The 27,175-nt window shown below is 37.2% G+C and overlaps 1 protein-coding gene and 1 non-coding gene across 3 annotated transcripts in view; both read right to left on the bottom strand.

Moving 5' to 3' along the window:
* Nucleotides 1-27,175, bottom strand: part of HOOK1 (hook microtubule tethering protein 1) — a 73,338-nt gene that overhangs the window by 34,786 nt on the left and 11,377 nt on the right. For both annotated transcript variants that reach the window (XM_040470422.1, XM_040470423.1), the window contains exons 3-8: nt 23,001-23,073; nt 19,081-19,131; nt 17,300-17,432; nt 6,908-6,975; nt 5,203-5,265; nt 3,253-3,336 (exon numbers count right to left, since the gene is read on the bottom strand). In XM_040470422.1, the coding sequence (XP_040326356.1) occupies nt 3,253-3,336; nt 5,203-5,265; nt 6,908-6,975; nt 17,300-17,432; nt 19,081-19,131; nt 23,001-23,073 (472 nt within the window). The remainder of the gene's footprint in view (nt 1-3,252; nt 3,337-5,202; nt 5,266-6,907; nt 6,976-17,299; nt 17,433-19,080; nt 19,132-23,000; nt 23,074-27,175) is intronic.
* LOC121027928 (U6atac minor spliceosomal RNA) lies at nt 4,374-4,500 on the bottom strand. Its single transcript, XR_005789009.1, has one exon. It is a non-coding gene; the product is annotated as a U6atac minor spliceosomal RNA (small nuclear RNA).

Genomic DNA, 27,175 nt, shown 5'->3' with positions numbered 1-27,175 from the left:
GGAGTTCTTCTTTCTTTTTTTTTTAAGTACACATAATCAGACCTGCCTCCTGATTTACTGAATCAGAATTTATGACCATAATTTGCACAGAACCAACACAGTTCTGTATTTGAAAGGATTCAAGCTTCACCAGATCCTTCCCCACAGAATCTCCACTCTTGCATTCTTTATTTCGATTAAAACATGTTTGCTAGCTAGACTCCGTCAACAAGCAGTTTTTTCAAGAACAGCTCGTGAGTCCGCACCTGAGCTCTTCATCTGGCCACGATGCTGCCTCCCTAAGCACTTGGTAGATCCTGCTCTTCCAAATTCTGGTACTGAAGTTGTAGGGAAGCCTGATGGTCTGGTGTTTGTGGGTGATTTGCCTCGTCTACCTGAACAACCAAGGACTCGTTCTTCTCCGATTCATGAAGTTCAATGGCTTACCTAGGATAAAGCCTAGTGCTTCCCATTATTCGGTGATTAGTTTCTGTGCATCTGCAATTTTCTTTTAAACCTCACTTTGTTGTCTTCACGCCCCATCTATTTTACTGATGTGTTCTGAGGAAGCTGTTCCACAACATGAAGCAAACATTATTTTTCTAAGCTCGGCTGAAGTCTTTTACGTGCACTTTAGTCTGCACTGTTTGCACGGATGTCACGCTTCTATTCTTTCCATCTAACTTGTGCTTTGTTGGCAGTCAGGATACACCAGATGTTCCAGTGTGGGCTGAAGACTCCTCAACACGTCTCCACTCTACTGAAGATCCAGTGTGCCTTCCTCTCTCATTATGGTGGAGGCTGTTCTCCCTCCACACCATTCCATAGCCTTGGGAATGGTCAGGGAAGGAGGGGGCAAGCTGAGGCAAGGCGCAGTCTTTACGACACCTGGGCTACACTCTCACTTCTGAGGTTTAAATACCTTCCACCAGAGTGCTGAGCAGTGTCTCCCACTCCCAGGGAGGAAATCCTTTGGACATCAGCCCTCTCCCCAGTGCAGTGTGTAGCTCTACAGACTGCCTATCAGGAGTCAGGCCCGTAGTGTCTTAGCTGCTCCTCCCCAGTCCAGTGAAAGAAAACAAAAGAATCAAAGGGTGACTCTCCTGACTGTGTAGACCGCAGGGAGAAGTATCGAGATTCCCGTGGATCCCCCTGCGTGGGTCAGGGATGTGGAAAGGAGAACAGATGCTCGCTATGCAGCACTTCTGTCAACATCACATGCCTGCTTCTTTCCTTGACTGTCGGTTTTTTGACTTCACAAGTTACGTCCTTTTTCTTGTTTACCTGTCCTTGGTGCATTTCTGTGCAGCTTATTTTTCTTTTTTTGCTACATTTGGTCAGGTATGAAAACAATCCCCTCTGCCCCAATTCAAAAACAACTCTCAAGTAACATATGATTAAAAGTAAAGATTTCTCAAAAACAAATTCCCTTATGGGGCGCCTGGGTGGCTCAGTCGGTTGAGCGTCCGACTTCAGCTCAGGTCATGGTCTCACAGTCCGTGGGTTCGAGCCCCACGTAGGGCTCTGTGCTGACAGCTCGGAGCCTGGAGCCTGCTTCGGATTCTACACCCCCCTCTCTCTCTGCCCCTCCCCTGCTCGTGTTCTGGCTCTGTCTCTGTCAAAGATGAATAAACATTAAAAAAAAAAATGAAAAAAAAAATGTCCCTTATAAAATTGGGATATATGTCATGTGAACCTATGTGGATTCTATGTTGTTAATTAATTACTTTTTGTTCTATTATATAATCATTCATTTCCTGTGTGCAGCTAATCTGAGGGTTGATTCTATTTTAATACTAGAATCAAAATGCTAAAACTTGAGTTGTCTGTACTTTACTGCTAAAATCAGGTGATCACATGCTCTTCACTGTGTATAACAAACACATCTTCTAACATAGAATTTTGTGTTCTTTGTCAAATAAGGATTTCTAGAAAATGTACAGAGATCCTACATAAGACTGCTAAGGCCTGAATGATTCAATCCTCTGTTCTTTATATCAGGGATTCTGGCAGGTGAATAAGATCCTATTTGGCAATAACTCATCTCAGATGCTTTGTATGTGTGTAGGCAATTGTTGTAACGTGTGACATAACTGTGGCCAAGAAACATGAAAGAAGAACATATAGAAAGCCCCCTAATTCTGAGGTACTGGCTTTGTTCAAATATAAACATTAACTCTTTTCAAACACAGAGGGACTGATTTTTTAAAGAATGACGTTAAAAGACCAAAACTGCAGTGCTGTCACTGTCCTAAGTAGCTGAGTCACCGTGACCTAGTCACTTCTCTTTTCCTTATGTGCAAGCCTTTACAGATTAGAAATATTACCCAGCCCTGTCAGTCCAGATCTTTATCTCATCAAGCCAGGATGATGCTCTCACAACCCTTGTTCCTTGTCTTCTTACTTTTCAGAGAGTAAATTATTTATGTAACTCATTATTTGAACAAAAACGTGCAATATGCATTTAGCACATTATGCCAGTACGCTTACCCTTTTGCATAATTTTTTAAGACTTACTGCATAACTTGTGCGTTTGCACTTTTCATATAACAATAACAACAATACGCGCAAATACACATAGTGCTTATGTGCGTCAGGTACTACTCTAAGTGCTTAATGCATAGTAACTCATTTAATCCTCATAAAAACACTCTGGGAGATACACACTATTATCACAACACTTCTCAAGAGAGAAAACTGAACTATAAAGAAATTAAGTAATTTGTTTGAGAGGATACAACCATCTGAATATAGGTGAGCTAGTGTGACCATCTACCCTATTAAACGTTAACTATTGTCTCTCATGCCGAGTTTATTTTGCTAACATATACATACATGCGAATATAAGAATTATATACACATGGATTCAGATACATGTACATGTTAGCAAAACAAACTTGGTACTGCATTTAACTGGGAAGGAGAGAAAAGCACTTCTAAATACTTCCATAAATGACCTCATTTAAATATTTGCTCTATGCAGTAGATACTTGAATTTCTCCTTTTTACCAAAGAAACTAAGGGCTCATCTAAATACTTGAAATTCCACAATTAAAATGATTTTCTCAAAGAAATAATCACCAATTTTCAACTCAAAGAGAAAAGTAACTAGGAAGTTCATGCTTGAATGTTCAAGCCTATAACAAACACTTTAAAATTTCCCTCCCTGGAATGGAACCCCTCCTCCAAGCCACTGTGCCAATGAATTATTTACAATAAAACCTCCGTAAACTTAAAGAGGAAGTTTCCCTCGGATGGGTTTCTCTTCTGCACCTGCATATCCAGTTCTTGGCACCTTTGCCTCAGTTCTTCCTTTTCCGCTAGTGCTTCTTGAAGTTCTTCCAAGGCCCTTTTAAGCTGAAACAGAAAACGTTCTGATTCTTAGAAAGATGTGTTCTGACACAAGTTGAAAAGTATGTGTATGTACACATAGACACGGACATTCAAATTCATCAACAAGTCTACTCTCTTTAAGTCTCCATTTGAACCTTTCTAGGGTTACTATGCAAATTAGACAGCATAGGAAAAGCAGTCGGCACAGGGTCTCTGGGATGTAGTGGACAGTCAATAAATAAGCGACTACTAGTCCGAGTGAGGGGGAAGATTTTAAGAGGGTGACCAGACGCAAATGGACAGTTGTGTGAAAAAGGTGTTTGGTCATGGGAGAAGGTGCTGATTAGTATAAAACAATGATGAAGACCTAACTGCAGATGGAAATCATGCATCTATAGTGACCTCAATTCAAATAAATGGCTGTGCTTTTCTCTAACAGAGCTCAGCTGCATGGATGCTGCAGTAAAGAAGGGCACTCATTATTGTTTTAGTCTGAGTTTCCCCGATGATCAGGGATGTTGAGCACCCTTTCATGTGTCTGTTGGCCATCTGCACGTCCTCTTTGGAAAAATACCTATTCATGTCTTCTACCCATTTTTAAACTGGATTATTTGTTTTTTGGGTGCTGAGTTTTATAAGCTAACTACAGAGAACACACTGATGGTTATCAGTGGGGAGGTGGGTGGGGGGATGGGGGAAACAGGTGGTGGGGATTAAGGAGAGCACTTGTGGTGAGCACCGAGTGTGGCATGGAATTGAATCACTAAATTGTACACCCGAAACTAATGTTACACTGCATGTCAACGAACTGGAATTTAAACAAAAACATTAGAAAATTTTATCTATTAACAAATAAGTCTCAGTTTGTTGTTTCTGTGTGAATATTTACACCGTCTCATTAATATTTAAAGCAAAGGTCCCACAGAAATAAAATTTTAGGTAAATCTTCATGGAAAAAAAATTTGTTTTCTGGTTCAATGTGCATTTTTAAAAAAAAAAACCTGAAGTATCACTAACATAGAATGTTATATTAGTGACATACATCATACAGTGATTCAACAACAAAACAATGGTTAGATGCCCTGAAGGGGGTGACAAGGCCTTAACTGAGCTGTGTGCTGTCAGGCCGGAGGGCCTCTTCCAGCCTTGTGACAGGGAGCGCTAACCTTTTCCCCTTTCACGCATCACTCCTTATGAAATGTTCAAACAGCAGAATATTAGAGGATGTTGTTTAATTTCATTACACAAAATTTAGAAAAAACACAGTGTTTAAATTCAAATAGAAATTTCTTAGGAAAATTTTAGTTTGGAATACTTGGTGAGATGCCTGGTGACACTCATGAAAAACAGGTGTTCCAAAGTAGAGCAGGAAAAGCACTAGATGTAACGGCCTGTCCCTGTGCCCCTCCCCACAGCCCAGGAGAGTGCCCTCCCCCGTGTGAACCAGCATGCAAGAGAACCTAGAACTGGGGAAAGGGGACTTGAGCGCAGGGTCATGGAGCTGTTTCTTCACAATCAGGAGAGAGGACAGCAACATGACAAAAATTATCATATTAGATAAATGACAACTTAGCAGAATTTTTTCAACTGTCTGCTACTTAACTGTGCAATCATCTAGCATGAGCCACATATATATCAGAAGTTTTGGAAGGAAAGTTCAATGTCACTCATCTCTGAACATGATCATAAAAACTTTTGGAAACCAACACTACTTGCATTCATGAAGGAATTCGTAATAATATTCAATTGAGATATTATAGGATAAACAAGCTACATTTCATGGAGGAGAATATTCTTGCATATGTTCGACTATGTAAGCCTTATGACAGTAATTGGCTAAGGAACTGCATGACTGTTTTCAATACTCTCCCCACATACTAAGATACTTACCTGTTGCTCTAATTCTCCGACAGCATCATTTGTGGGACAGCTCACTATTTCTTTACTCATCAACTAGGAAATTAAAGTAGCAATGTTAAGTACAATAAAGAGACTAAGTTATGAAGTAAAAATAAGTTTACTTAAAAGGGCAGTAAAATGCTTTATATTTAGTTTCCCTTGATGATCCTTAGAATATTATTTAAATAAAAACTTTATTAGAGACTTACGCTAAATAACACAACATTTCAACTATTACATCAGTGGGGACATCAGGAATAAAGTGTACTTGAAATGCACAGATAAATTTAAAATACTTGTATGCTGAAAAATTGTAATCTAAGTTCTAAAAGATGAACTACTGAATAACACTGAACACATCAAATAATAATAAAAAAAGATTCTCCCATAAAATTAACACTTTTAAAATACAGCCTTTAAATGAGTGATATAGCAAAATTCCTAATTTGAGAAGTCATTTTAAAAGTAGGAGTTACAATTACATGGAAAAAAAAATCTTACAAAAGTAACCTTTTTGCATATGAAACACAGATATATGTACTGTGATGCTTTTTTTCTTTTCGTTTTTAATATTTATTCAATTTGTGAGAGAGAGAGAGAGAGAGAGAGAGAGAGAGAGAGAGAGAGAGAGATAGTAGGGGAGATGCAGAGAGAGAGGGACACACAGAATCCAAAGCAGGCTCCAGGCTCTGAGCTGTTAATACAGAGCCCAACGCAGGGCTCGAGCCCACAAACCGTGAGATCACAACATTAGCCGAAGTTAGATGCTTAACTGACTGAGCCTCCCAGGTGCCCCTGTACTATGATGCTTTAAATTCAAGTCAACAACGCAAACTCAGAGCACACAGTGCTAACATCCTGTGAGATGCCTCCTTCCAAATCATGCCCCTGTCAAACTGCTTGTACTCACTAATTCCTCATTCTACCTCCCGTTGGACATCCTCTACACTGCACTTCAGTCTGATGTTAAGAATCAACATGTACGATGTGAATTCTGAACCGTTCTGGTTCAACCTACACATCTAGATTCGCTTGAACCCAGGCTACCTGACTCCCAAACCTACCACCATATTTGGTCACAGTTTCTCCATTCTGAAAATGAATGTAAGATATGTTTACACACATGCTTTAAAATTTCAAGAAAGACTACTCTAATTGGCAGAAAAAAAAGAAAAAATAAAGATTCCTATCTGGTCAGAGGTTATCTTGCTTAGGTGAAGTTATTTAAGGGAATCTGACAGGGGCACCTGGGTGGCTCAGTCATTAAGTGTCTGACTTCGGCTCAGGTCATGATCTCATGGTCTGTGAGTCGAAGCCCCACATCAGACCCTGTGCTGACAGCTGGGGGCCTGGAGTCTGCTTTGGATTCTGTGTCTCTGTCTCTCTCTGCCCCTCCCCTGCTGTGCTCCGTCTCTCTCTTTCTCAAAAATAAATAAACGTTAAAAAAAAAAAAAGGGAACCTGACAATATTAACTTATCTTTTAAAATACAGAAGTACTAAAATTGGGCTTGAATTCTTTTTAAGATATTTTGGAGAAAGAAAAGAAAGGAAGGCACGCTAATTTAAGGTAAATAAACCTGCTGCAAAGGGCAAGTTTATACAAGTAGAAAAATATACATCCATAAGATTTACGTGATAATTTTTGTGTCATTAGGTTTAGGATTTTCATACATAGGTGAAATAATAAAAACTTACCTCTTGAATAGCAGTCATGACCACATGTTGAACAGACTCTTCCAATGTCATTATATTTTGAATATGTTCTGTGATTTAAAAAAAAAGACATATGATAAAAAGAATCTACTCTTTCCCATGTTACTTTAGTCATTCAATTAATAGTATAAAGGTCATTTACCACACATACTTCTTTATGCAAGTATATTTTTCCACAAGAAATAAGTCCACCAAAATTATATAAGCAGAATTAAAATGCCCAAATTTTAAATGTTTTATTTTTCCTAAAGAAGAAAACCTCTACTTTTCTTATAAGAAGAAAAAGAAGAAATTATGATTAATCTTAAAACAATTATGACAATTTCTTCCCTCTTCTTAGATGTTCAGTATTATGGGATGAATTCATACATATTAAATGAATGTTAAATCTTCAGCCAAGAGAATTAAATCTTACCACCTATGTAGTTCATTTCAGGGAGGCTTTCAAAGAAGGGACTTCTACAGCCTCCTATAAACACATACTCAATATTCATCAAGCCTTATCTGAAGGAGATCCTTACGCCTTACCACAAACACACATGCAATAAGTTAAGTCTGTCCCAATATGAAATGAAGAACCATAAGAAAAGGTGTTTCATATATTTACATAATCAACTTTGATGGCATGTTCTCCAGCTAAAACAATTTCCATGTAATTCCAAATTTCCAAAAAAACATTATTTTCAAATATTTTTATTGCTTAAATGATTATCCTGGAACACTCCCGAAAGTTCTCTAAATCTTTCTTTTATTTGTGAAGTCAAGAACTGGACAAAGATTCTGACAGATTCTGATATGCACCTGACCACTAGGTGGGGAGTGGGAGGGGAAGGGGAAGAGTTCAGTAGAGAAAGCACAGGCAATGCAAGGATTTCCTTTAACTGGATTTTCTGGGTAACGGAGAGTTTCAAGTCTGCTGAAACCTTCAAAAAAATTATCTCTTTTCCCACCAAGATAAATATGGTACTATTAACCAAACAAGTTCATTCTTTCAAGACTGAGACTACTGCACTACCTTGGAATCATTTCGAAACAATTCTCATTGGAAAGTATAAAGGTGTGGAAGCTGTTTTACATGCTGGGTGTATTTTAGGTTTCAATTAAATTACTGCAATTTTTTTTTTTCATTTATTTGCTCACTCCTAAAATCTGAGAGCACACATATCTCCAAAATTAAATCCAATTAGGTAACACTGATGTGTTTAACAAGACAGTGAAACTATTTCTTTATATTTACCACTTGCTAAACTTTTATTTACGTATGCTGAAATTGAATTTCCTTTCAAAATTCTGGGGACAAAAATTCTATTAATGCTTGGAACTAAATTATGAAAATAATATTAAAATTCATGGAAGGTAACAAAATCATAACACGGGAAAATTACACCTGAAAATGTCAATTATAACTTAGAATAGGAAGAACTGATTAATTCACAAGAAAAGAGATGAAATGAGATAAAAGAACAGATATTAAATAGTGCAGACAAAATACAGTGAAAGCCCAAAGTTACTTTTTTGAAAAAGACTATTAAAACTGACAAATGTGGAAAAGATGGCAGAGTAAGAGGATGCTAAACTTGTCCCAGAGACACATCAAGGCAACAGCTACATCTACGCAAAACTAACTCTGAAAATGACCTAAAGACTAGTGAAACAGACCTTCCTTAGCTAGTCTCAGAGAGAAGGCCACATATAAAGGGTAGGGGGGCGGCAAAGACATGGTTGGGAACCAAATCCCCAGTGGGACCAACCACAAAGAGGATAGGCAATACAAGGATGGAGAAGCGAGATCAGACCTCACACTGGGCAACCCTGTGTCTGATGAGTCCCTATAATATCTGACTTAACACTGGGAGCTTTAAAAATCAGCAACGCCAAGAGAGTTTCCTACTGAAGGCAATAGGAAACAGAGTCCCATCCTCCCCCACCCCCCTAAAGAGCCAGCACACTAAATAACTCAGCCCTAGACACAGCACAGAAGCAGCAGTTTGAAAAGCACCTGGGGTATACATGAAGGAAATTCAGTGACTAATCTCAGAGTATGTGCATGAAGGGCATGATCTGCAGATTCCTCCCAGGGTAAAATGCTGGCTAGTGCCACTTTTCTTCCCTCCCCCACTAAGGAGATGCTTCTGGGAGCCAGTTCTAACACTCTCCTTCTAGCTCGCTGATGCCACAAGCTCTGCCCCAGTGCTACCCTGCAGACATGCCCCACCCAACCTGCCTGCTTTGGCAGGCAACCCTGCAAATTAGCTCCAGCTCGGCCACACCTGACAGGTAGCACTGGCCAGGCCTGTCCCACTCCATAGTTCTCCAACGCTGAGGAGGTGAGTAAATAATCCCAAACATGAGCACAGCTGCAATTCCTGCAGCCAGGCCTCTTAGTTGGCTGCACAGGGAGTAAGCCCTGCTCTTCAGTGAGACTTACAGCTGTGGTATAGAGGCTAACTGTGGTATAGTGGCTAGGCTGACCACTAGCCCCACCCACCAACTGGCCCATGGCAGCCTCAGCCTGGCCTCTCAATAGCACTGGGAGCAAATCCTGCCCAGTGCATCCACAGCAGGTAAAGCAGGTGACTGCAGCTAGCTGGGCTGAAGGTTATGATGGCCCAGCCACAAGTGTAGGGCACAGGCAGCCCATGTAGGGGATACTCCTGGAGCACCTAGTTCTGATGACCAGGAGGGACTGTGCTGTAAGACACTTTTCCATACCAGGCCACTATCTTCAAGACCAGAAGAAGTAGCTGACCTACCTAATATACACAGAAATAAACACAGAGAGTTAGACAAAATCAGGAGACAGAAGTATATACCCCAAATGAAAGAACAAGACAAAATCATGGTTAAAGAGCTAAATGAAACAGAGGTAAGCAACATGCCTGATAAAGAATTCAAACTAACAATCAAAGACACTCCCTGGACTTGAGAAAAGAGTGCATGAACTCTGTGAAAACTTCATGAGATGGAAAATATAAAAAAAAGAACCAGTCAGGGCTGAAAAATTCAATAACTGAAATGAAAAATGCACTAGAGGGAATCAACAGCAGATCTGATGATGCAAAAGAACAAATCAGCGATCTGGAAGACAGAGTGATAGAAAGCACCCAAGCTGAACAGCAAAAAGAAAAAAGTAAGAAAAAAAAAAGAAGAACAGGTTAAGGGAACTCTACAACATTACCACACATAACATTCATATTATTAGGGGGTCCCACAAGGAGAAGATAGAAGGAAGGCAGAAAATTATTTGAAGAAATAACAGCTGGAAACTTGCCTAATTTGGGGAAACAAATATCCAGGTCCAGACAGCACACAGAGCGTCCAACAGGATGAATACAAGGAGGATTACACCAAGATAAATATAATTAAAATGAAATAACGATAGAGAATTTTAAAAGCAGCAAGAGAAAATAAAAATGTTATATATAAGGACAATTCCATAAGGCTATCAGTTGAATTTTCAGCAGAAACTTTGTAGACCAGAAGGAAGTAGCATGATATATTCAAAGAGCTGAATGGAAAAAACCTTACAAACAAGAATACGCTACACAACAAAGTTATCACTGAGAAGTGAAGGAAAGATAAACGGTCTCGGAGACAAACAAAAGTTAAACAAGTTCATCCATCATTAACTCAGCCTAACAAGAAATTTTAAAAGGAATTCTTTAAGTGGGAAACAAAAGATATAACCAGATGTAAGAATATTATGAAGGGAAAATATTTCACAGGCAAAAGCAAATGTATTTTAAGGGCAGTAGATTAATTACTTATAAAGCCAGTATGGAGATGAAACACAAAAGCAGTAAAATCATTTATATCTACAAAAATTAGCCAAAGGATACAAAAAAAATAAAAGGATGTAAACTATTACATTATATATGTAATGTGAAGAAGGAAGTAAATATTTAGTGCTTTCAAAATGTGTTCAAACTTAAGTGACTTAATATAAATATCAACATAATATAAATTGTCAAACACACAGGATATTATACATCAACTCAGTGGCAACCACAAATCAAAAACCTATAATAGATACACAAAACATAGAAAGGAATCCAAGCATAACTCTAAAGAAAGACATCAAACCACAAGAGAGCAAGAGAAGAAGAAAGGAACAAAGAACTATAAAAAAAAAAAATCAGAAAACTATTAACAAAAGGGTAATAAGTATATTCTTATCAATAATTATTTTAAATGTCAATGGACTAAATGCTCTAATCAAAAGACATAGAGTGACATAATGGATAAGAAAACAAGACCCAGGGCACCTGGGTGGCTCAGTCGGTTAAGCATCCGACTTCAGCTTAGGTCATGATCTCACAGTCTGTGAGTTCGAGCCCCGCGTTGAGCCTGGAGCCTGCTTCAGATTCTGTGACTCCTTTTCTCTCTGCCCCTCCGCTTCTCATGCTCTGTCTCTGTCTCTCTCTCAAAAATAAATAAACATTTAAAAAAAATTAAAAAAAAAAAAAAAGAAAACAAGACCCATCTAGGGGCGCCTGGGTGGCTCAATTTGTTGGACATCCAACTTCAGCTTGGGTCATGATCTCACGGTTTGTGGGTTCAAGTCCCACATCGGGTTCTGTGCTGACAGCTTGGAGCCTGGAGCCTGCTTTAGATTCTGTGTCTCCCTCTCTCTCTGCCCCATTCACGCTCTTTCTGTCTCAAAAACAAATAAACATTAAAAAAAAAAAGAAAAAACTAATCTATATGCTAAATCTATATAGACACTCACTTCAGATCTACAGACACAAATAGACTGAAAGTGAAGAGACGGAAAACAATATTCCATGAAAATGGAATAAGGGGGGGGAAAAGCCAGGATAGCAATAGTTATATCAGATAAAATAGACTTTAAAACAAAGACTGCGGCAAAGGGACAAAGAAGGGCATTGCATAATAATAAAGGGATCATTCCAACAAAAGGATATAACAATTGTAAATATCTATGTACCCAACAAAGAGACACCTAAATACATAAAGCAAATATGAACAGTCATAAAGGGAGAAATTGACAGAAATACAATAGTAGAGGACTTAGCATCTCACTTATGTCATTGGATAGACCATTCAGACAGAAAATCAACCAGGTAACAGTGACTTTGAATGACACATTTAATCAGATGGACTGAACAGATATATACAAAACATCCCATCCCAAAACAGCATAATACACATTCTTTTCAAGTGTGCATGAAACATTCTTCAGGAAAGATCACATGTTGATACAAAACAGAGCTCAATAAATTTAAGAAGACAGAAATAATAATAAGCATCATTTCCAACTACAATGGTATGAAACTAGAAATCAAATTAAAAACAAAAACTGGAAAAAAACCCCACACATACAAGAAGGCTAAACAACATGCTACTAAACAACCAATGGGTTACAGAGAAATCAGAGGAAATACATGGAGACAAATGGAAATGAAAACACAAGAATCCAAAATCTTTGGGATGCAGCAAAAGCTGTTTTAAGAGGGAAGTTTATAGCAAACCAGACTATCTCAAGAAACAAGAAAAATCCCAAACAACCTAATCTTACACCTAATGAAACCAGAAAAAGAAGAAGAAGGCTTAAAGTTAATAGAAGAAAGGAAATAATAACGATTAGAGTAAAATTAAGGAAAGAGACTAAAAAACAATAGAAATGAAATGAAACCAAGAACTGGTTATTTGAAAAGATGAAATTGAGGGGCGCCTGGGTGGCACAGTCGGTTGAGCGTCCGACTTCAGCCAGGTCACGATCTCGCGGTCCGTGAGTTCGAGCCCCGCGTCAGGCTCTGGGCTGATGGCTCGGAGCCTGGAGCCTGTTTCCGATTCTGTGTCTCCCTCTCTCTCTGCCCCTCCCCCATTCATGCTCTGTCTCTCTCTGTCCCAAAAATAAATAAACATTGAAAAAAAAAATTAAAAAAAAAAAAAAAGAAAAGATGAAATTGATAAACCTTTAACCAGTCTCATCAAGAGTCAAAAAAAAAAGTCAAATAAATAAAATAAAAAATGAAAGAGAATAAATAGTAACTGATGCCACAGAAATACAAAGAATTACAACAGAATATTTTGAAAAATTGTATACCAACAAATTACACAACCTAGAAGAAATGGGTAAATTCCTAGAAACATATGATTTTCCAAAATGGAATCAGGAATAAAAAGAAAATTTAAACAGACTTATTACTAGTAATGAAACTGAATCAGTAATTAAAAAAAAAAACAAAAAAAAACCCTCCCAATAAACAAATGTCCAGGACCAGCTGGCTTCACAGTAAATTCTACCAAACATTTAAAGAAGAGTTAATACCTATTCTTCTCAAACTATTCCAAAAAATACAAGAGGAAGAAAAACTTCCAAATTGATCCCATGAGGCCAACACTACCCTGATACCAAAAGCAGATCAAGACTCCACTAAAAAAGATAACTACAGGCCAATAACTCTGACAAACACAGATGCCAAAATCCTCAACAAAATATTAGCAAAACACATTCAATAACACTTTAAGGATCATTCACCACAATTAAGTGAGATTTATTCCAGGAAGGCCAGGGTGGTTCAATATTCACAAATCAATGTGATACATCACATCAACAACAGGACTAATAAAAACCATGTGATCACATCAAAAGATGCATAAAAGCATATGACAAAGTACAATATCCATTTATGATAAAAACCCTCAACGAAGTAGTTTTGGAGGGAACATATCTCAACATAATAAAGGTCATATAAAAAAATCTCACAGGTAACATCATACTCAATGATGAAACACTGAAAACTTTTCCTCTAAGATCAGTATCAAGGTAAGGCTGTCCACTCTCACCACTTTTATTCAGCACAGTACTACTGGAAGTCCTAGCTGCGACAACCGCAGAAAAGTAAGGAAGTAAAAGGCACCCAAACTGGTAAGGAGGAAGTTAAATCATCACTATTTACAGATGACAAACTACTGTGTATAGAGAACACTAAAGACCCCACCAAAAATCTACTACAATTAATAAATGAGGTGAAGATGGAGGATACAAAATCAATATAAAGAAATCTGGTGTGTTTCTACATACTAACAATGAAGTGGCAGAAACATACTAAGAAAACAATCCCATTTACAACTATGCCAAAATAAAATACCTAGGAATAAATTTAACTAATAAAGTGAAAGACCAGTACTCTGAAATCTGGAAGAAATTGAAGATGACACAAATGGAAAGATGTACCATGCTCATCGACTGAAAGGATTAATATTGTTAAATGTCCATACTACCCAAACATCTACAGGTTCATTGCAATCCCTATCGAAATGCCAAAAGCATTTTTCAAAGAACTAGAATAAATAATCTTAAAACCTGTATGGAACCACAAAAAAACTTGAATAGCCAAAGCAATCTTGAGAAAGAACAACAAAGCTGGAGGTATCACAATCCCAGGTTTCGAGATACACTACAAAGCTATGGTAATTGGAATAGTCTGGAACTGGCACAAGAGACACATAGATTAATGCAATAGGATACAGAGCCCAGAAATATACCCACACCTACCCGGTCAATTAATCAATGACAAAGAAGTCAAGAATATACAATGGAGGGGTGCCTGGGAGGCTCAGTTGGTTAAGCATCTGACTTCAGATCAGATTGTGATCCTGTGGTTTGTGGGTTTGAGCCCCGCATCCGGCTCTGTGCTGACAGCTCAGAGCCAGAAGCCTGCTTTGGATTCTGTGTCTTCCTCTCTGCCCCTCCTGCTCTCTCTCTCTCCCTTTCTCTCTCTCTCTCTCCCTCCCTCTTTTTCGCTCTCAAAAATGAATAAAAATTAAGAAAAAAAAGAATAAACAATAGAAAAAAGACAGTCTCTCCAATAAATGGTGCTGGGAAACCTGTGAGACCTAAGCCGTAAAACTCCTAACAGAAAACACAGGCAGTAATCTCCTGAACATCAGCCTTAGCAACATATTTATGGATATGTCTCCTGAGGCAAGACAGTCCACTGAATAGAAGATAACTGTAAATTATCTATCTAATAAGGGGTTAATATACAAAATACATGATGAACTTCTACAGCTCAACACCAAAAATACAAACAACCTGATTTAAGAATGAGAGGACCCCAACATTTTTCCAGAGAATAAATACAACTGACCAACAGGTACATGAAAAGATGCTCAACATCACTAACAATCAGGGAAATGCAAATCAAAACCACAATAAGATATCACCTCATACCAGTCAGAATGGCTATAATAAAAAACACAAGAAATAACAAGTGTTGGCGAGGATGTGGAGGAAAAGGAACCCTCATGTGCTGTTGGTAGGAATATATAATGGCTCAATTACTGTGGAAGACAGTACGGAGGTTCCTCAAAAACATAGATAACAGAACTACTATACAACCCAGTAATTCCACCACAAGGTATTTAACCAAAGAAAATGTAAACACTAATTTGAAAAGATACATGCACCCCTATGTTGATTGCAGCATTATTTACAATAGCCAAGATATGGAAGCAACCCAAATATCTGTCAATAGATGAATGAATAAAGAAGAAGAAGAAGTCTACATACACAGGACAGAATATTACTCAGCCACAGCCAAAGAATGAGAGCTGGCGTTCTCAACAAATGGATGGGCCTAAAAAGTATGATGGTAAGTGAAAGGAGTCAGTCAGATAAAGACAAATACCATATGATTTCACTTATATGGTTGTTAGAGAAGGGGTGAGTGGGAGAATGGGTGAAACAGATACAGGGAATTAAGAGGTGCAAACTTAAAGTTATAAAATAAATTAGTCACAGTAATGAAAGTACAGCCTAGGGAATATAGTAAATAACACCGTAATAACATTGGAGACAGATGGTGACTACACTAACCATGGTGAGCACTGAGTAATGTACAGAAGTGTCAAATCAATATGCTGTACACCAGAAACTAATATAAAATTGAATGTCAATTACACTTCAATAAAAAAACTGACAAATGTGCTAAAATTAAGCAAACAGATGTTATAAATAACCAGTAGCTGAAAGAGAAACAAAGCATTAAACAAATAAAAAATAAAAAGGATCACAATAACAGAAAATTGCTAGATTTATAAGTTAATTGCTATTTGTCAATTTGTAATTAAAATTTATGACAGGGTTAATAACTTTTGATGACCAAATTCTCCTTATTTGTGTGAAAAACCCCAATACATAGATCTTTGACACTATCTCTGAAAAATAAAAGCCTGTGGAGAAATACTCACTTGCCCTAGAAAAAAAATAGCTAGTTGATGAAAGAGATGAACTAAAACCAAGATTTTCTGATACCCAGTCGCTGTCCTTTTTTATTGAGAAGCAATTAATTTCTGGGGCGCTTGGGTGGTTAAGTCGGTTGAGCATCCGACTTCAGTTCAGGTCATGATCTCATGGTTCATGAGTTTGAGATCCATATCAGGCTCTGTGCTGACAGTACAGAGCCCGCTGGGGATTCTCTCTCCCTCTTTCTCTGTCCCTTCCCCGCTCATGCTCTCTCCAGCTCTCTCAGAATAAATAAATAAACTTAAAAAAACAAAGCAATTAATTTCATATATTTTATCTTTCTCCTTCCTGAGTTCGTTCTTATTGAATTTAACCTGCCTCATATTATTACTTCACTAGATAATGTTGAACTTGTCTTCTAAAATCCTGGCTCACAGTTTTTTACAAACTTAAGCACCCAACATTCTCTCATAAAGGTGATGTACTGAGACCAAGTGTGGATGACTCCTGCAAAAAACATCAGCAACAAAAATCTCACCACCCAGACTGATGCAAGACTCTGAAGGAAGTAAATTTTGTGTGTTCCATTCATTATTTCATTCACTACATGCAACCAAAAATGATCTTTTTGTATTCACTAGGATATGAGTCACTGTTTTTGGATATACCAATATAACAATTCCATTTGTGTCATCAGGTTGCTTAAGTGGAGGATACGCTGGACAGGCATTCTTCTGAAAAGAGCAGAATATCATCTGAGGAAGCTTGGGTTATAACTTAGTATCTGCATATTTATTTATAAAAATCTGAATCAGCCTAAGATTCTATCTTCTATCAGAAAATGTAGCAGATGAACAAGTACAATTTTTACTAAATATCCACTAAGTCCTAGCACTGAATATTATAAATTAAATTAATTAAACTAAAATACATTTAATTTAGCCACTGAATATAAATCTCAGAATCCAGGTACAACTAAGATTTGTAACTTATTAACGGCAGAACAGGGATAGAATTAAGATCTCCTAGGCTACATTTCCAGGTGATTTGTGCAAGATGCAACAGTGAATTTTTAGGCTACTTTCTATAACAATGTAGGTTGTTCCTAGAAAGTAAATATTCCCAGATTGACTTTGAATTGATAGAAATTCACTTACCTTGCTTCTTTTCACAATTGACGGCACACCCTAAAATAAGCTGGAGCAACCTCCCTAGCTCCACAGAATCTGAACATTCAGTTATTTGGTTCAAATCAGGGATGAGTTCTTCAGAAATCTGCTGCCCCAAAAACTGCAGTAGTGAGACAATAAATTAGATCACTCATTTATGTAGATTACAAAGAATTTATTACATTTAATTGTCACAAGGAAAATAAATTATAAACAGGATCATGAGATAAATCAACAAACTGATATATCCATAATTATTTACTACAACCAGTAAGCAAAGTTCAAGCAGCATCCCAAAATTTTGAGTAACGAACCAACAGCAACTAAAATGGTTTTATTTTTTTTTTTTTAATTTTTTTTTTTCAACGTTTATTTATTTTTGGGACAGAGAGAGACAGAGCATGAACGGGGGAGGGGCAGAGAGAGAGGGAGACACAGAATCGGAAACAGGCTTCAGGCTCTGAGCCATCAGCCCAGAGCCCGACGCGGGGCTCGAACTCACGGACCGCAAGATCGTGACCTGGCTGAAGTCGGACGCTTAACCGACTGCGCCACCCAGGCGCCCCAAAAATGGTTTTACATCAATATCCTTTGATCCCACTGTCAAAGGGATTAAGAAACCCCTAGCCTGATCTATTATGACAAAAGTTACACCTTTCCAAAAACAGATTTACGTAAGCCAAAAGATATGCATAATATTTTGACGCATGATTGAATAACAGAAACCATAATATAAATCATCACACTTACAAAAGAACAGCAAATCTAACAAATCCAATGGATTAATCTTTCCTTATCTTTTTTTAGCATTTTAAAAAATTTTCTTGACATTAAAAAAAAAGTTCCAAAATGAGTTTTAGGCATTAATAAATTGAAACTTTTCAGTCTTTAAAATTATTTGGAAAAAATTACAAGTGTAAATATGTGACAACTTTAAAAAACAGAAACCAGGGCGCCTGGATGGCTCAGTCAGTTAAGCACCTAACTCTTAATTTCAGTTTAGGCAGTGATCTCACAGTTTTGTGAGTTTGAGCCCTACATTGGGCTCTGAGCTGACAGTGCATAGCCGGCTTGAGATTCTTCCTCTCTCTTTGCCCCTCCCCTGCTCGCACTCTCTCTTTCTCAAAAATAAAGAAAAAATTAAAAAATTTAAAAGAGTAAAAATAGAAACCAAATATTTTAATGGCAAAACCAAACCAAAAGATTGCAAACATAAGCGATAAACTTTCTTATATCAAATAACTCTATTAGAAAACTTGTTATGGTATTGAATAAGAAAAAAACAAAAAACCTACTTGAATAATGTACTATCTAAAGTGACTTTAATACTACTTCCATTTTGCTTATTTTGTATTCACTTGCACAAAAGCATAATTTCACAGTATACCTTTGCTGCTGCTTGCACTGAAAAGAAATGTCAAAATAATACTTACATAGGAAATACTTCAACTTAATTATAAAATCTATTTGTACAGACTTTGCATTTTTTAAAATCAAGTCACACAGAAACGACAGTAATTCAGTTGTAGAAAATAACCAATTTCAGGAGTATCAATATAGAAGGAACATTATTTTACAAACCAATATATTAGTTTAAGCCTATTCATGTTCACAAAATTTGAGTGTTCTGAACATGGCAAAAAACAATATATTCTAATTATGAATTACATTTCAGTAAAATGTTATAAACTAAAATCCAAGTTTCTTTTAGTGTCAATATAATCATCATATATGATTTGGTATTTAAACAAATCAGATGTTTTTCATACCTCATTGTAATAACTCATAATTCCTTGAAGTACCTTCTTTAAATTACTAGCCTAATGGAAAAAAAAATAAGAATTCAATGAATTATTTCACATTAGTAATGAAGGAAAATTTATGCCAATGTGAAAGACATAAGAACTCTGGCCTCATAAAAATGACAACAAAAACATATATTAGAGTTTTATAGATACAAGCGTATGATATTTTTTAAACATGAAAGCTTTAATCGGAGTTTGATTAAAAATGTCTTCATGCTTACATAGGTTAACCAGGGTGATTCTATTTAAAATGAGACACAATGAGGAAAAGTACAACTTTAAAGATTTAGCTTTGACTATGTTCACCTCCAGTCATGAATGAGTACCAAGGTTTCTACTTATTCTCTTGCCAAAAACAACAGAAAACAGGACAAAACACAAAGAAACAACTGTTTCTAAGCTTTAGCCATTGGGCAGGATGGAACTCTAATTTCTGAGAGAAGGAAAACAAAAAGATGAGTCCAACTCTAGTCCAAGATTTCTCTCTGGAGGGGATTTTCATTCCATGGAATGGAGTGGTAGAACCTGAACAAAGCCTGAGGTTCTCCTTGAGTTGAGGAGTTAGACTTCAGAAGTTCAGGAAGGTCAAGGTAGTTAGACTTTGTAGGCAGACAAATGAAGAGGTGAGCACTATGGAGGAAAAGAGCTCCGGAAATCTACACACTGTTTTGTGTCTTTCAGCTGAATACTAATTTGCATGTGCACGAGAGAAACTCAGTGAGATTCAACAAAAAAAATTTCACTTTTTTCCCCAGTCAAGAATAACTCCCAAGGCAAAAACAAGCCAGGGAACTTTAAGCTGAACAATTTTCAAAGATTACACAAGGCCAGAAATGGTTGAAATTCCCACCAGCCAGAGTGAAGAGACAATGCTGTATAGACAAGCATTCACTAAAGACTTTGAAAAGGTCATACCTTAGTAGTTTGTCTAAACTAGCCCTAGAAGAAAGATAACCCTAGATCTGCCTCCCACCCAAAACTTTAGAAGAATCAAATTGATTCATAAGTATCTTAATTGCTTGCGAGACCAAAGTCCGACTCTCTTTGAAGAAAAACAAAAAATCCAGCACTCAACAATGAAATTCTAGCATCCAAACACTGCTTAGCATCCAATAAAAAACTACTACATATGTGAAGAAGCAGGAAAATATGGATCATTAAAAAAACATGGATCATGAGGAGAAATCTCAGTCAATAGAAACAAGCCCAGAAATGAGCGATGAAAGAATTAGAATAATGTTAAAACTGCTAGCTTAGAAATAATGTTCAAGGATTTAAATGGAAATAGGAATGTAAGAAAAATAACAGAAGATTTTCTTTAAAAACAAAAACAAAAACAAAAACAAAACAAAACAAAAACCAGGAGCGCCTGGGTGGCTCAGTTGGTTAAGCGTCTGACTTCAGCTCAGGTCATGATCTCGCAGTTCGTGGGTTCGAGCCCCACATGGGCTCTATGCTGACAGCTGGAGCCTGGAGTCTGCTTTGGATTCTTTGTCTCCCTCTCTCTCTTCCCCTCCCCTGCTCACACTCTGTCTGTCTTTCTGTCTGTCTCTCTCAAAAATAAATAAACACTAAAAAAATTTTAATACAGGGGCGCCTGGGTGGCTCAGTCGGTTAAGCGTCCGACTTCGGCTCAGGTCACGATCTCACGGTCCGTGACTTTGAGCCCCCTGTTGGGCTATGGGCTGATGGCCCAGAGCCTGGAGACTGCTTCCGATTCTGTGTCTCCCTCTCTCTCTGCCGCTCCCCCATTCATGTTCCGTCTCTCTCTGTCTCAAAAATAAATAAACTTAAAAAAAAAAAAAGCTGCTGAGGATTCAACTCAGTTTTTTAAATAAATAAATAAATAAATAAATAAATAAATTTTAATACAAACTTAAAAAAATAGATATTCTATGGATAAAAAAAGGAAGACTCAACTATTAGATGTGTACATGAGAGACCTAACATAAAGATACAGATTAAAAGAATAAAAAAAGATACACTAAAGCAAGAAATAATCATAAAACTAGAGTGGCTACATTAATGTCAGACAAATTAGACTTCAGAGCAAGGAATACATAATGATAAGTAGATTCATTCACCAAGAAGACATTTAAAAAATAATGTATATATGGGGCGCCTGGGTGGCGCAGTCGGTTAAGCGTCCGACTTCAGCCAGGTCACGATCTCGCGGTCCGTGAGTTCGAGCCCCGCGTCGGGCTCTGGGCTGATGGCTCAGAGCCTGGAGCCTGTTTCCAATTCTGTGTCTCCCTCTCTCTCTGTCCCTCCCCCGTTCATGCTGTGTCTCTCTCTGTCCCAAAAATAAATAAAAAAACGTTGGGAAAAAAAATAATGTATATAAACCTAACAAGAGATTCAAATTACATGATAAAAGTTAATAGAACTAAAAGGAGAAATTGACAAATCCACAATCATTGTTAGAGATTTAAGGACTCCTCTTCCATAACTGACAGGATGGTCAAAGAAAAATCAATAAAGATATAAAAGACGCAACAGAACTATCAGTCAGTTTGATATAATCTGCCTGCAGAATACATGTTCAAGGGCACATGGAACATTCACCAAAACAGACCATATGTTAGGTCATAAAATAAGTCTCAATAAATGTAAAAGAATTTCTCAATACGGAGTTATGTTATCAAACAAAAATGGAAATTAGAAATCAATAAATATAAAAAAGGTGCCTAAAAAAATCTTCAAATATTTATAATTTGAGATATCTACTTCTAATCTACCTGTAGGTCAAAAGAAATCACATGGGGAATTAATGAGTATTTTAAACTGAATGAAAATACTAACATAGAATGTCAAAATGTGTGAGATGTGTAAGGCAATGCTTAAATTAGGGGAAAAAAAGGTGCCTAAAACTTATGATTTAATTTTCTACTTTAAGGCATAAAGAAAGAAGAGAAGGTGTAGGTAAAGGAAAGGAAATAATACAGAGAGGAAATCTATAAAAAAACAAAAGCTAGTTCTTAAAAAAAAAAACAAAAAACAAAAAACTTGAAAAACATCAAACCAAACTTCTCAAGAAAAAAAAGACAAAACACATAAACTGCCAACATCGGGAAAGAAAGAGGATACATCACTAAAGATCACAGAGTTACCAGCATATTATATTAGCAAATATTATATTAGCAAAATAACACAGTTCAGAACTGTATGCCAACAAATTGGACAACCTAAGTGAAACACACAAATGCCCTATAATACACAACAAAACTGACTTATGAAGAAACAAAATCAGTTTGGTAGTTTCTTATAAGATCAAATATATACTTACATAACCAGATACAATCATATTGAGGAATTTATCTAAGAGAAATTAGACATATGTCTACGCAAGGACTCATACTAAATCTTCATTGTAACTGTATCCATAGTAGCTAAAAACTGAAACAATTCCAACATCCATTAACAGGTGAATGGGTAAGCAAATTGTAGACTATCAATGTAATGAAATACTACTCAGGAAAATAATAATAATAATAAATAACTCCTAATACAGGTAGCATGGGTAAGTCTCAAAAACATCACACTGAGTGAAAGATGCTAGACACAAAGAGTAACAAAAAGTAAATAATGTCCGTTACCATTTATACAGAATTCTAGAAATCTACAGTGACAGAAAGCAGATCCACCGGGCCAAGCGAGGAGTGGGGATTAAGTGGGAAAGGACGTTAAGTGCATGTTCTGGGTTCATGGAAATGTTCCACATCTAATTATGACTGTAGTTACCTAAGAACATGCATGTGTCAAAACAAACTGCACACAATAAAATGCACCCTTAAATTAATTTTTAAAAAAAGATTTAGCTGAGCTTAGTGCTAATTTTAAAATCACTGTTTGGGTTAAGTGCTTCTACTGCTCACTCTGTATACCTTTATTCTCCAGTTGTCACCCGTATCTTCTTTAATTCGGCTTAACCAAGATTCATCGAACCAAGCTACATCTCTGAAATGAAAACACAAATGCAAAACATTTAAATGTTTTTGTTGCATGGAAAGTACTAAATTAAATCCATAAAGTTATTTTATATCTAAAAGCCTGTCCTTAATACGAATAGCAAACATTATTTAACTGAACCCCCTGAATTTTTAGTGATTCTTAAGGATTTCTTTTGGAATTTCTCATAATAAATTACTTAATTCATTAGCATCTTCAATTTAATAAACATTTACTGAATATCTCATGCAAGACACTCTGGTAGCAGGAAGATGCATAAGTCCCAATCCTAAAGTGGGGGGGAGGTAGAAATTAAAACTAACATTTTAATATGTCTATTCTGTATCAAGCACTGGGCTTGATGTTTTCCCATATTGCAACTTTCAATATTGTAGTCACTGGAAAAGGATTATGATTATCCTCAATCTTACTCTTCAAAGAAATGAAGATGAGAGAAGCTATGTAATTAGCCCCAAATCACACTAGTATATAGAAAAGGCCAAAATTATTTGATTGTAACTGAGGACAGTGAGTGTAATGAGAAGTCTACAAGGACAGTTTAGTTTTAAACTCATGAAGTCATATTAACATGGGAGGCCAGGACAATGAATTGCTATATTGATTTTTTTATGTATTTAATAAGGTTTTAAAGAATAACATTTGACTATATAGTGAACTCCACTAATAGATCATACATATTCTAAACAAAAATTTGGATGCTTGCTCTGAGTAAGGAACTGAGCAAGATTAATATAAAGATGAATAATTTACTACCATGACTCTCAGGGAAATAGCTATTAAAGCAGGAAAGTAAAGAGCACAACAACTCTACTCAAAGGAGAATGTGAGACGTTCTTTAAGAGTTAAATACTACAGGGGCGCCTGGGTGGCTCAGTCAGTTAAGCGTCTGACTTCAGCTCAGGCCATGATCTCACGGTTCAAGGGTTCGAGCCCTGCATCCGGCTCTGTGCTGACAGCTCAGAGCCTGGAGCCTGCTTCGGATTCTGTGTCTCCCTCTCTCTCTGCTCCTCCCCTGCTTACACTCTGTCTCTCTTTCTCTGTCTCAAAAATAAATAAACATTAAAAAATTTTTTTTGAAAAGAGTTGAACACTATAAAATCACAGAATAGTGCTAGAAGAGGTTTTCAAGGTCTTGTCTAGATTTTCACTTTACACATAAGCCAACAAAAGTGAGGGAAGAAATTAAAGGGATCCTCTTCCAAACTTGAATTTAAAAATGAAAAGCTAAAACTAGAACACAGTGCTTAGCTTTCCACAAATCATTCTGCCTCAGATGTTCTAATACAGAAGATATTGCTTTGACTGGGTAACCAAAAATGACTTCATTTCTAATTCATCTATGTGGAATATGTAACCATTTTCTTTTGAGCAAATTAATGTTAATTATATTCAACTTTTCCCAGATACTAAGGCTACAATTACCAAAATGACTTGGCTCAATATATGAATGGTGTATTTCTAACCAAGCACTTGCCTGAAAATTCTGATTTACTAATAAGTCAAAACTGTCATCAAAGTAAATTCATTTCTTTCGACATCAGATTAAGTAAAAGAGGTAAGCCAGTTGTGATGATTAATTTTATGTATCAACTTGGCTAGGTCAGGATACCCAGTTTTTGTTCAAACATGCTTGGATGTGGCTATGAAAACACTTTTTTAGATAAGATTAACATTTAAATCAGTAGACTTTAGGGGCGCCTAGGTGGCTCAGTCGGCTGAGTGTCTGACATCGGCTCAGGTCATGATCTCACAGCTCGTGAGTTTGAGCCCTGTATCAGGCTCTGTGCTGACAGCTCAGAGCCTGGAGCCTGCTTCAGATTCTGTGTCTCCCTCTCTCTCTGCCCCTCCCCTGCTCACGCTCTCTCTCTCTCTCAAATAAACATTAAAAAAATTTTTTTAATAAAAAAAAAATCAGTAGACTTTAAATAAAACACATTAACCTCCATAATGTGGGTGGGTCTCATCCAATCAATTGAAGCCTTTAAGAAAAAGACTAACCCCCCTCAAGAAAGAGTAAATTCTGCCAACAGATTGCCTGTGGACTCTGGCTGCAACATCCACTCTTTCCTGGATCTTTGGCCTGCAGGCCTGACCTGTGGATTCTGGACTTGCCAGCCTCCACAATCATGTGAACCAATCCTAAAGACAAATTTCTCTGTCCCGTGTGCATGTGCGTGTATGTGTGTGTGTGTCCATCCTATTGTATATATCCATGTCTTATTAATTCTATTTCTCTGGAGAACCCTACTACACAAGTCTTCTAAAAGATATCATCATATATGCTTCTAGAATTATGTTCTAATTACCTCTAGAAAATGGATCTAGACATTACCTCTTCTAGCTTTCCTCCTTTTATTTTGTGTTCCTCCTTGTCTTTCTTTCTACTCCAAATCAACTTCAGCCCTACGTCTTAGTCTGCTCAAGCTTCTATAACAAAAGATCACAGACTGGGTGGCTTACATAACAGAAATTTACTTCGCACAGCTCTGGAAGCTGGAAACCCAAGATCAAAATGGTGTAGCAAGGTAGGTTTCATTCTCAGCTCTCTTCTTTCGGCCTGTAGGTGGCTGCCATCTGTCCGTGTGCTCACATGACCTCTTCTTGGTGTGCTCACAGAGAGTGAGCTCTCTGATGTCTCTTTTACAAAGATTCCAATCCTATCAGATCAGGGCCCCACTCTTATGACCTTATTTAACCTTAATTGCTTCTCAGAGGCCTCATCTCCAGTACAGCTACAACACTGGGGGTCAGGGCTTCAACACAGAAATCTGGAATGGATGCCAACATTCAGCCTATAACACTCTGAGAAATACTTCGTAACTTCTGCCTTCTTCCTTTTCTCATAAACAAGTCATTCTTCTGAAACATTTGTAATGGCAGCCAACCTTCCCCTTGATACCCAACCTCGTAACTCTGGACATATCCTTCCTTACACTTCTGCACTGCCACATCTACACGTCTTAACTAGACTCCTGGCCTGAACAATTAGCTCCTTTTCTCATCCTTCCCAGAACTTCAGTGAAACTCGAGGGGACATAAGACTGAGGAAGCAAAATATGGTCCAATTGTTGTCTAAAAAAAGTAAGTAGGAATGAGTATAAAATTATTTAACTCCACTCACAGTGTTTGTCTTCAACAATTTTACCAACTAAATACAGGCAATAATTAACAGCTGCCAGTTACTATACACAACATAGTTGTTTTGCTCCAAGAGACACCCTGACATAGTTTTTCTTGGACAATCAAAAGGCCTACTGTGGTTAACACATGAAATTGTGATCTGTACTTTGGGCATGCACATCTGGCCTTTTATGTATTAAGACCCCAAAGTAATAATCTATCAGGAGAAGGTCAAGATACTAGATTCAACGGATTACAGCTGACGGAGAGCACAGGTATTAGAGTCAGGCCAAAGCTATGCCAATCCTGGCTTTGCTATTAACTCGTTATTTGATTTTACCAAAGTTGTTTCACCTCTCTAAACCTCTGTTTCATGTATAGACTGAGGAATATCTACCTCACAGAACAGTAAAAATTAAATGAAATAACATATGCGTAGGGTATATAACAATGGCTTATAACTTAGTAAATACTCAGATGTTGGCTATCATGATTCATCATTTCAAATACTCCAATATCTGACTGAATGAATGAAGAGATAACTGCATGGTACTTGAGGCCTCTGGGTTTCTACATTCTTGTTCTCGCTCTTTTCCCTCTTGCAAAAATGTCTAGTCAAGACAGGCAAAAGAAATAAGCAGAGAAGTTATCTGTTGTTTAAAGTGGCCAAATTAAGCCTTTCTTTTGGGGGAAGTCACATGCTATAGTATTTATAGTTGTTGTGGGTTGAAGTGTATCTTCCAAAATAACATGTTCATATTCTAACCCCCAATATCTGTCAATGTGACCTTATTTGGAAACAGGGTCATTGCAGATGCAATCAAATTAAGATGAGATCAAACTAAATTACTAATACGACTGGAAGAGGAGAGGACACAAAGACACGGGCATGGAGGGAAGACAACCAAGCAGAGAAGAGACAGAGATGGAGCCATGCTGCCACAGACTTGGAAATGGGGGGGGGGGGGTG

The sequence above is a fragment of the Herpailurus yagouaroundi genome, unplaced genomic scaffold, assembly GCF_014898765.1.
Source record: "Herpailurus yagouaroundi ecotype Mexico unplaced genomic scaffold, PumYag 77, whole genome shotgun sequence".
NCBI classification, from domain to species: Eukaryota; Metazoa; Chordata; class Mammalia; order Carnivora; family Felidae; genus Herpailurus; species Herpailurus yagouaroundi.
Note: the sequence above shows the minus strand (reverse complement) of the source record. Positions and strands in the feature narration are given on the sequence as shown.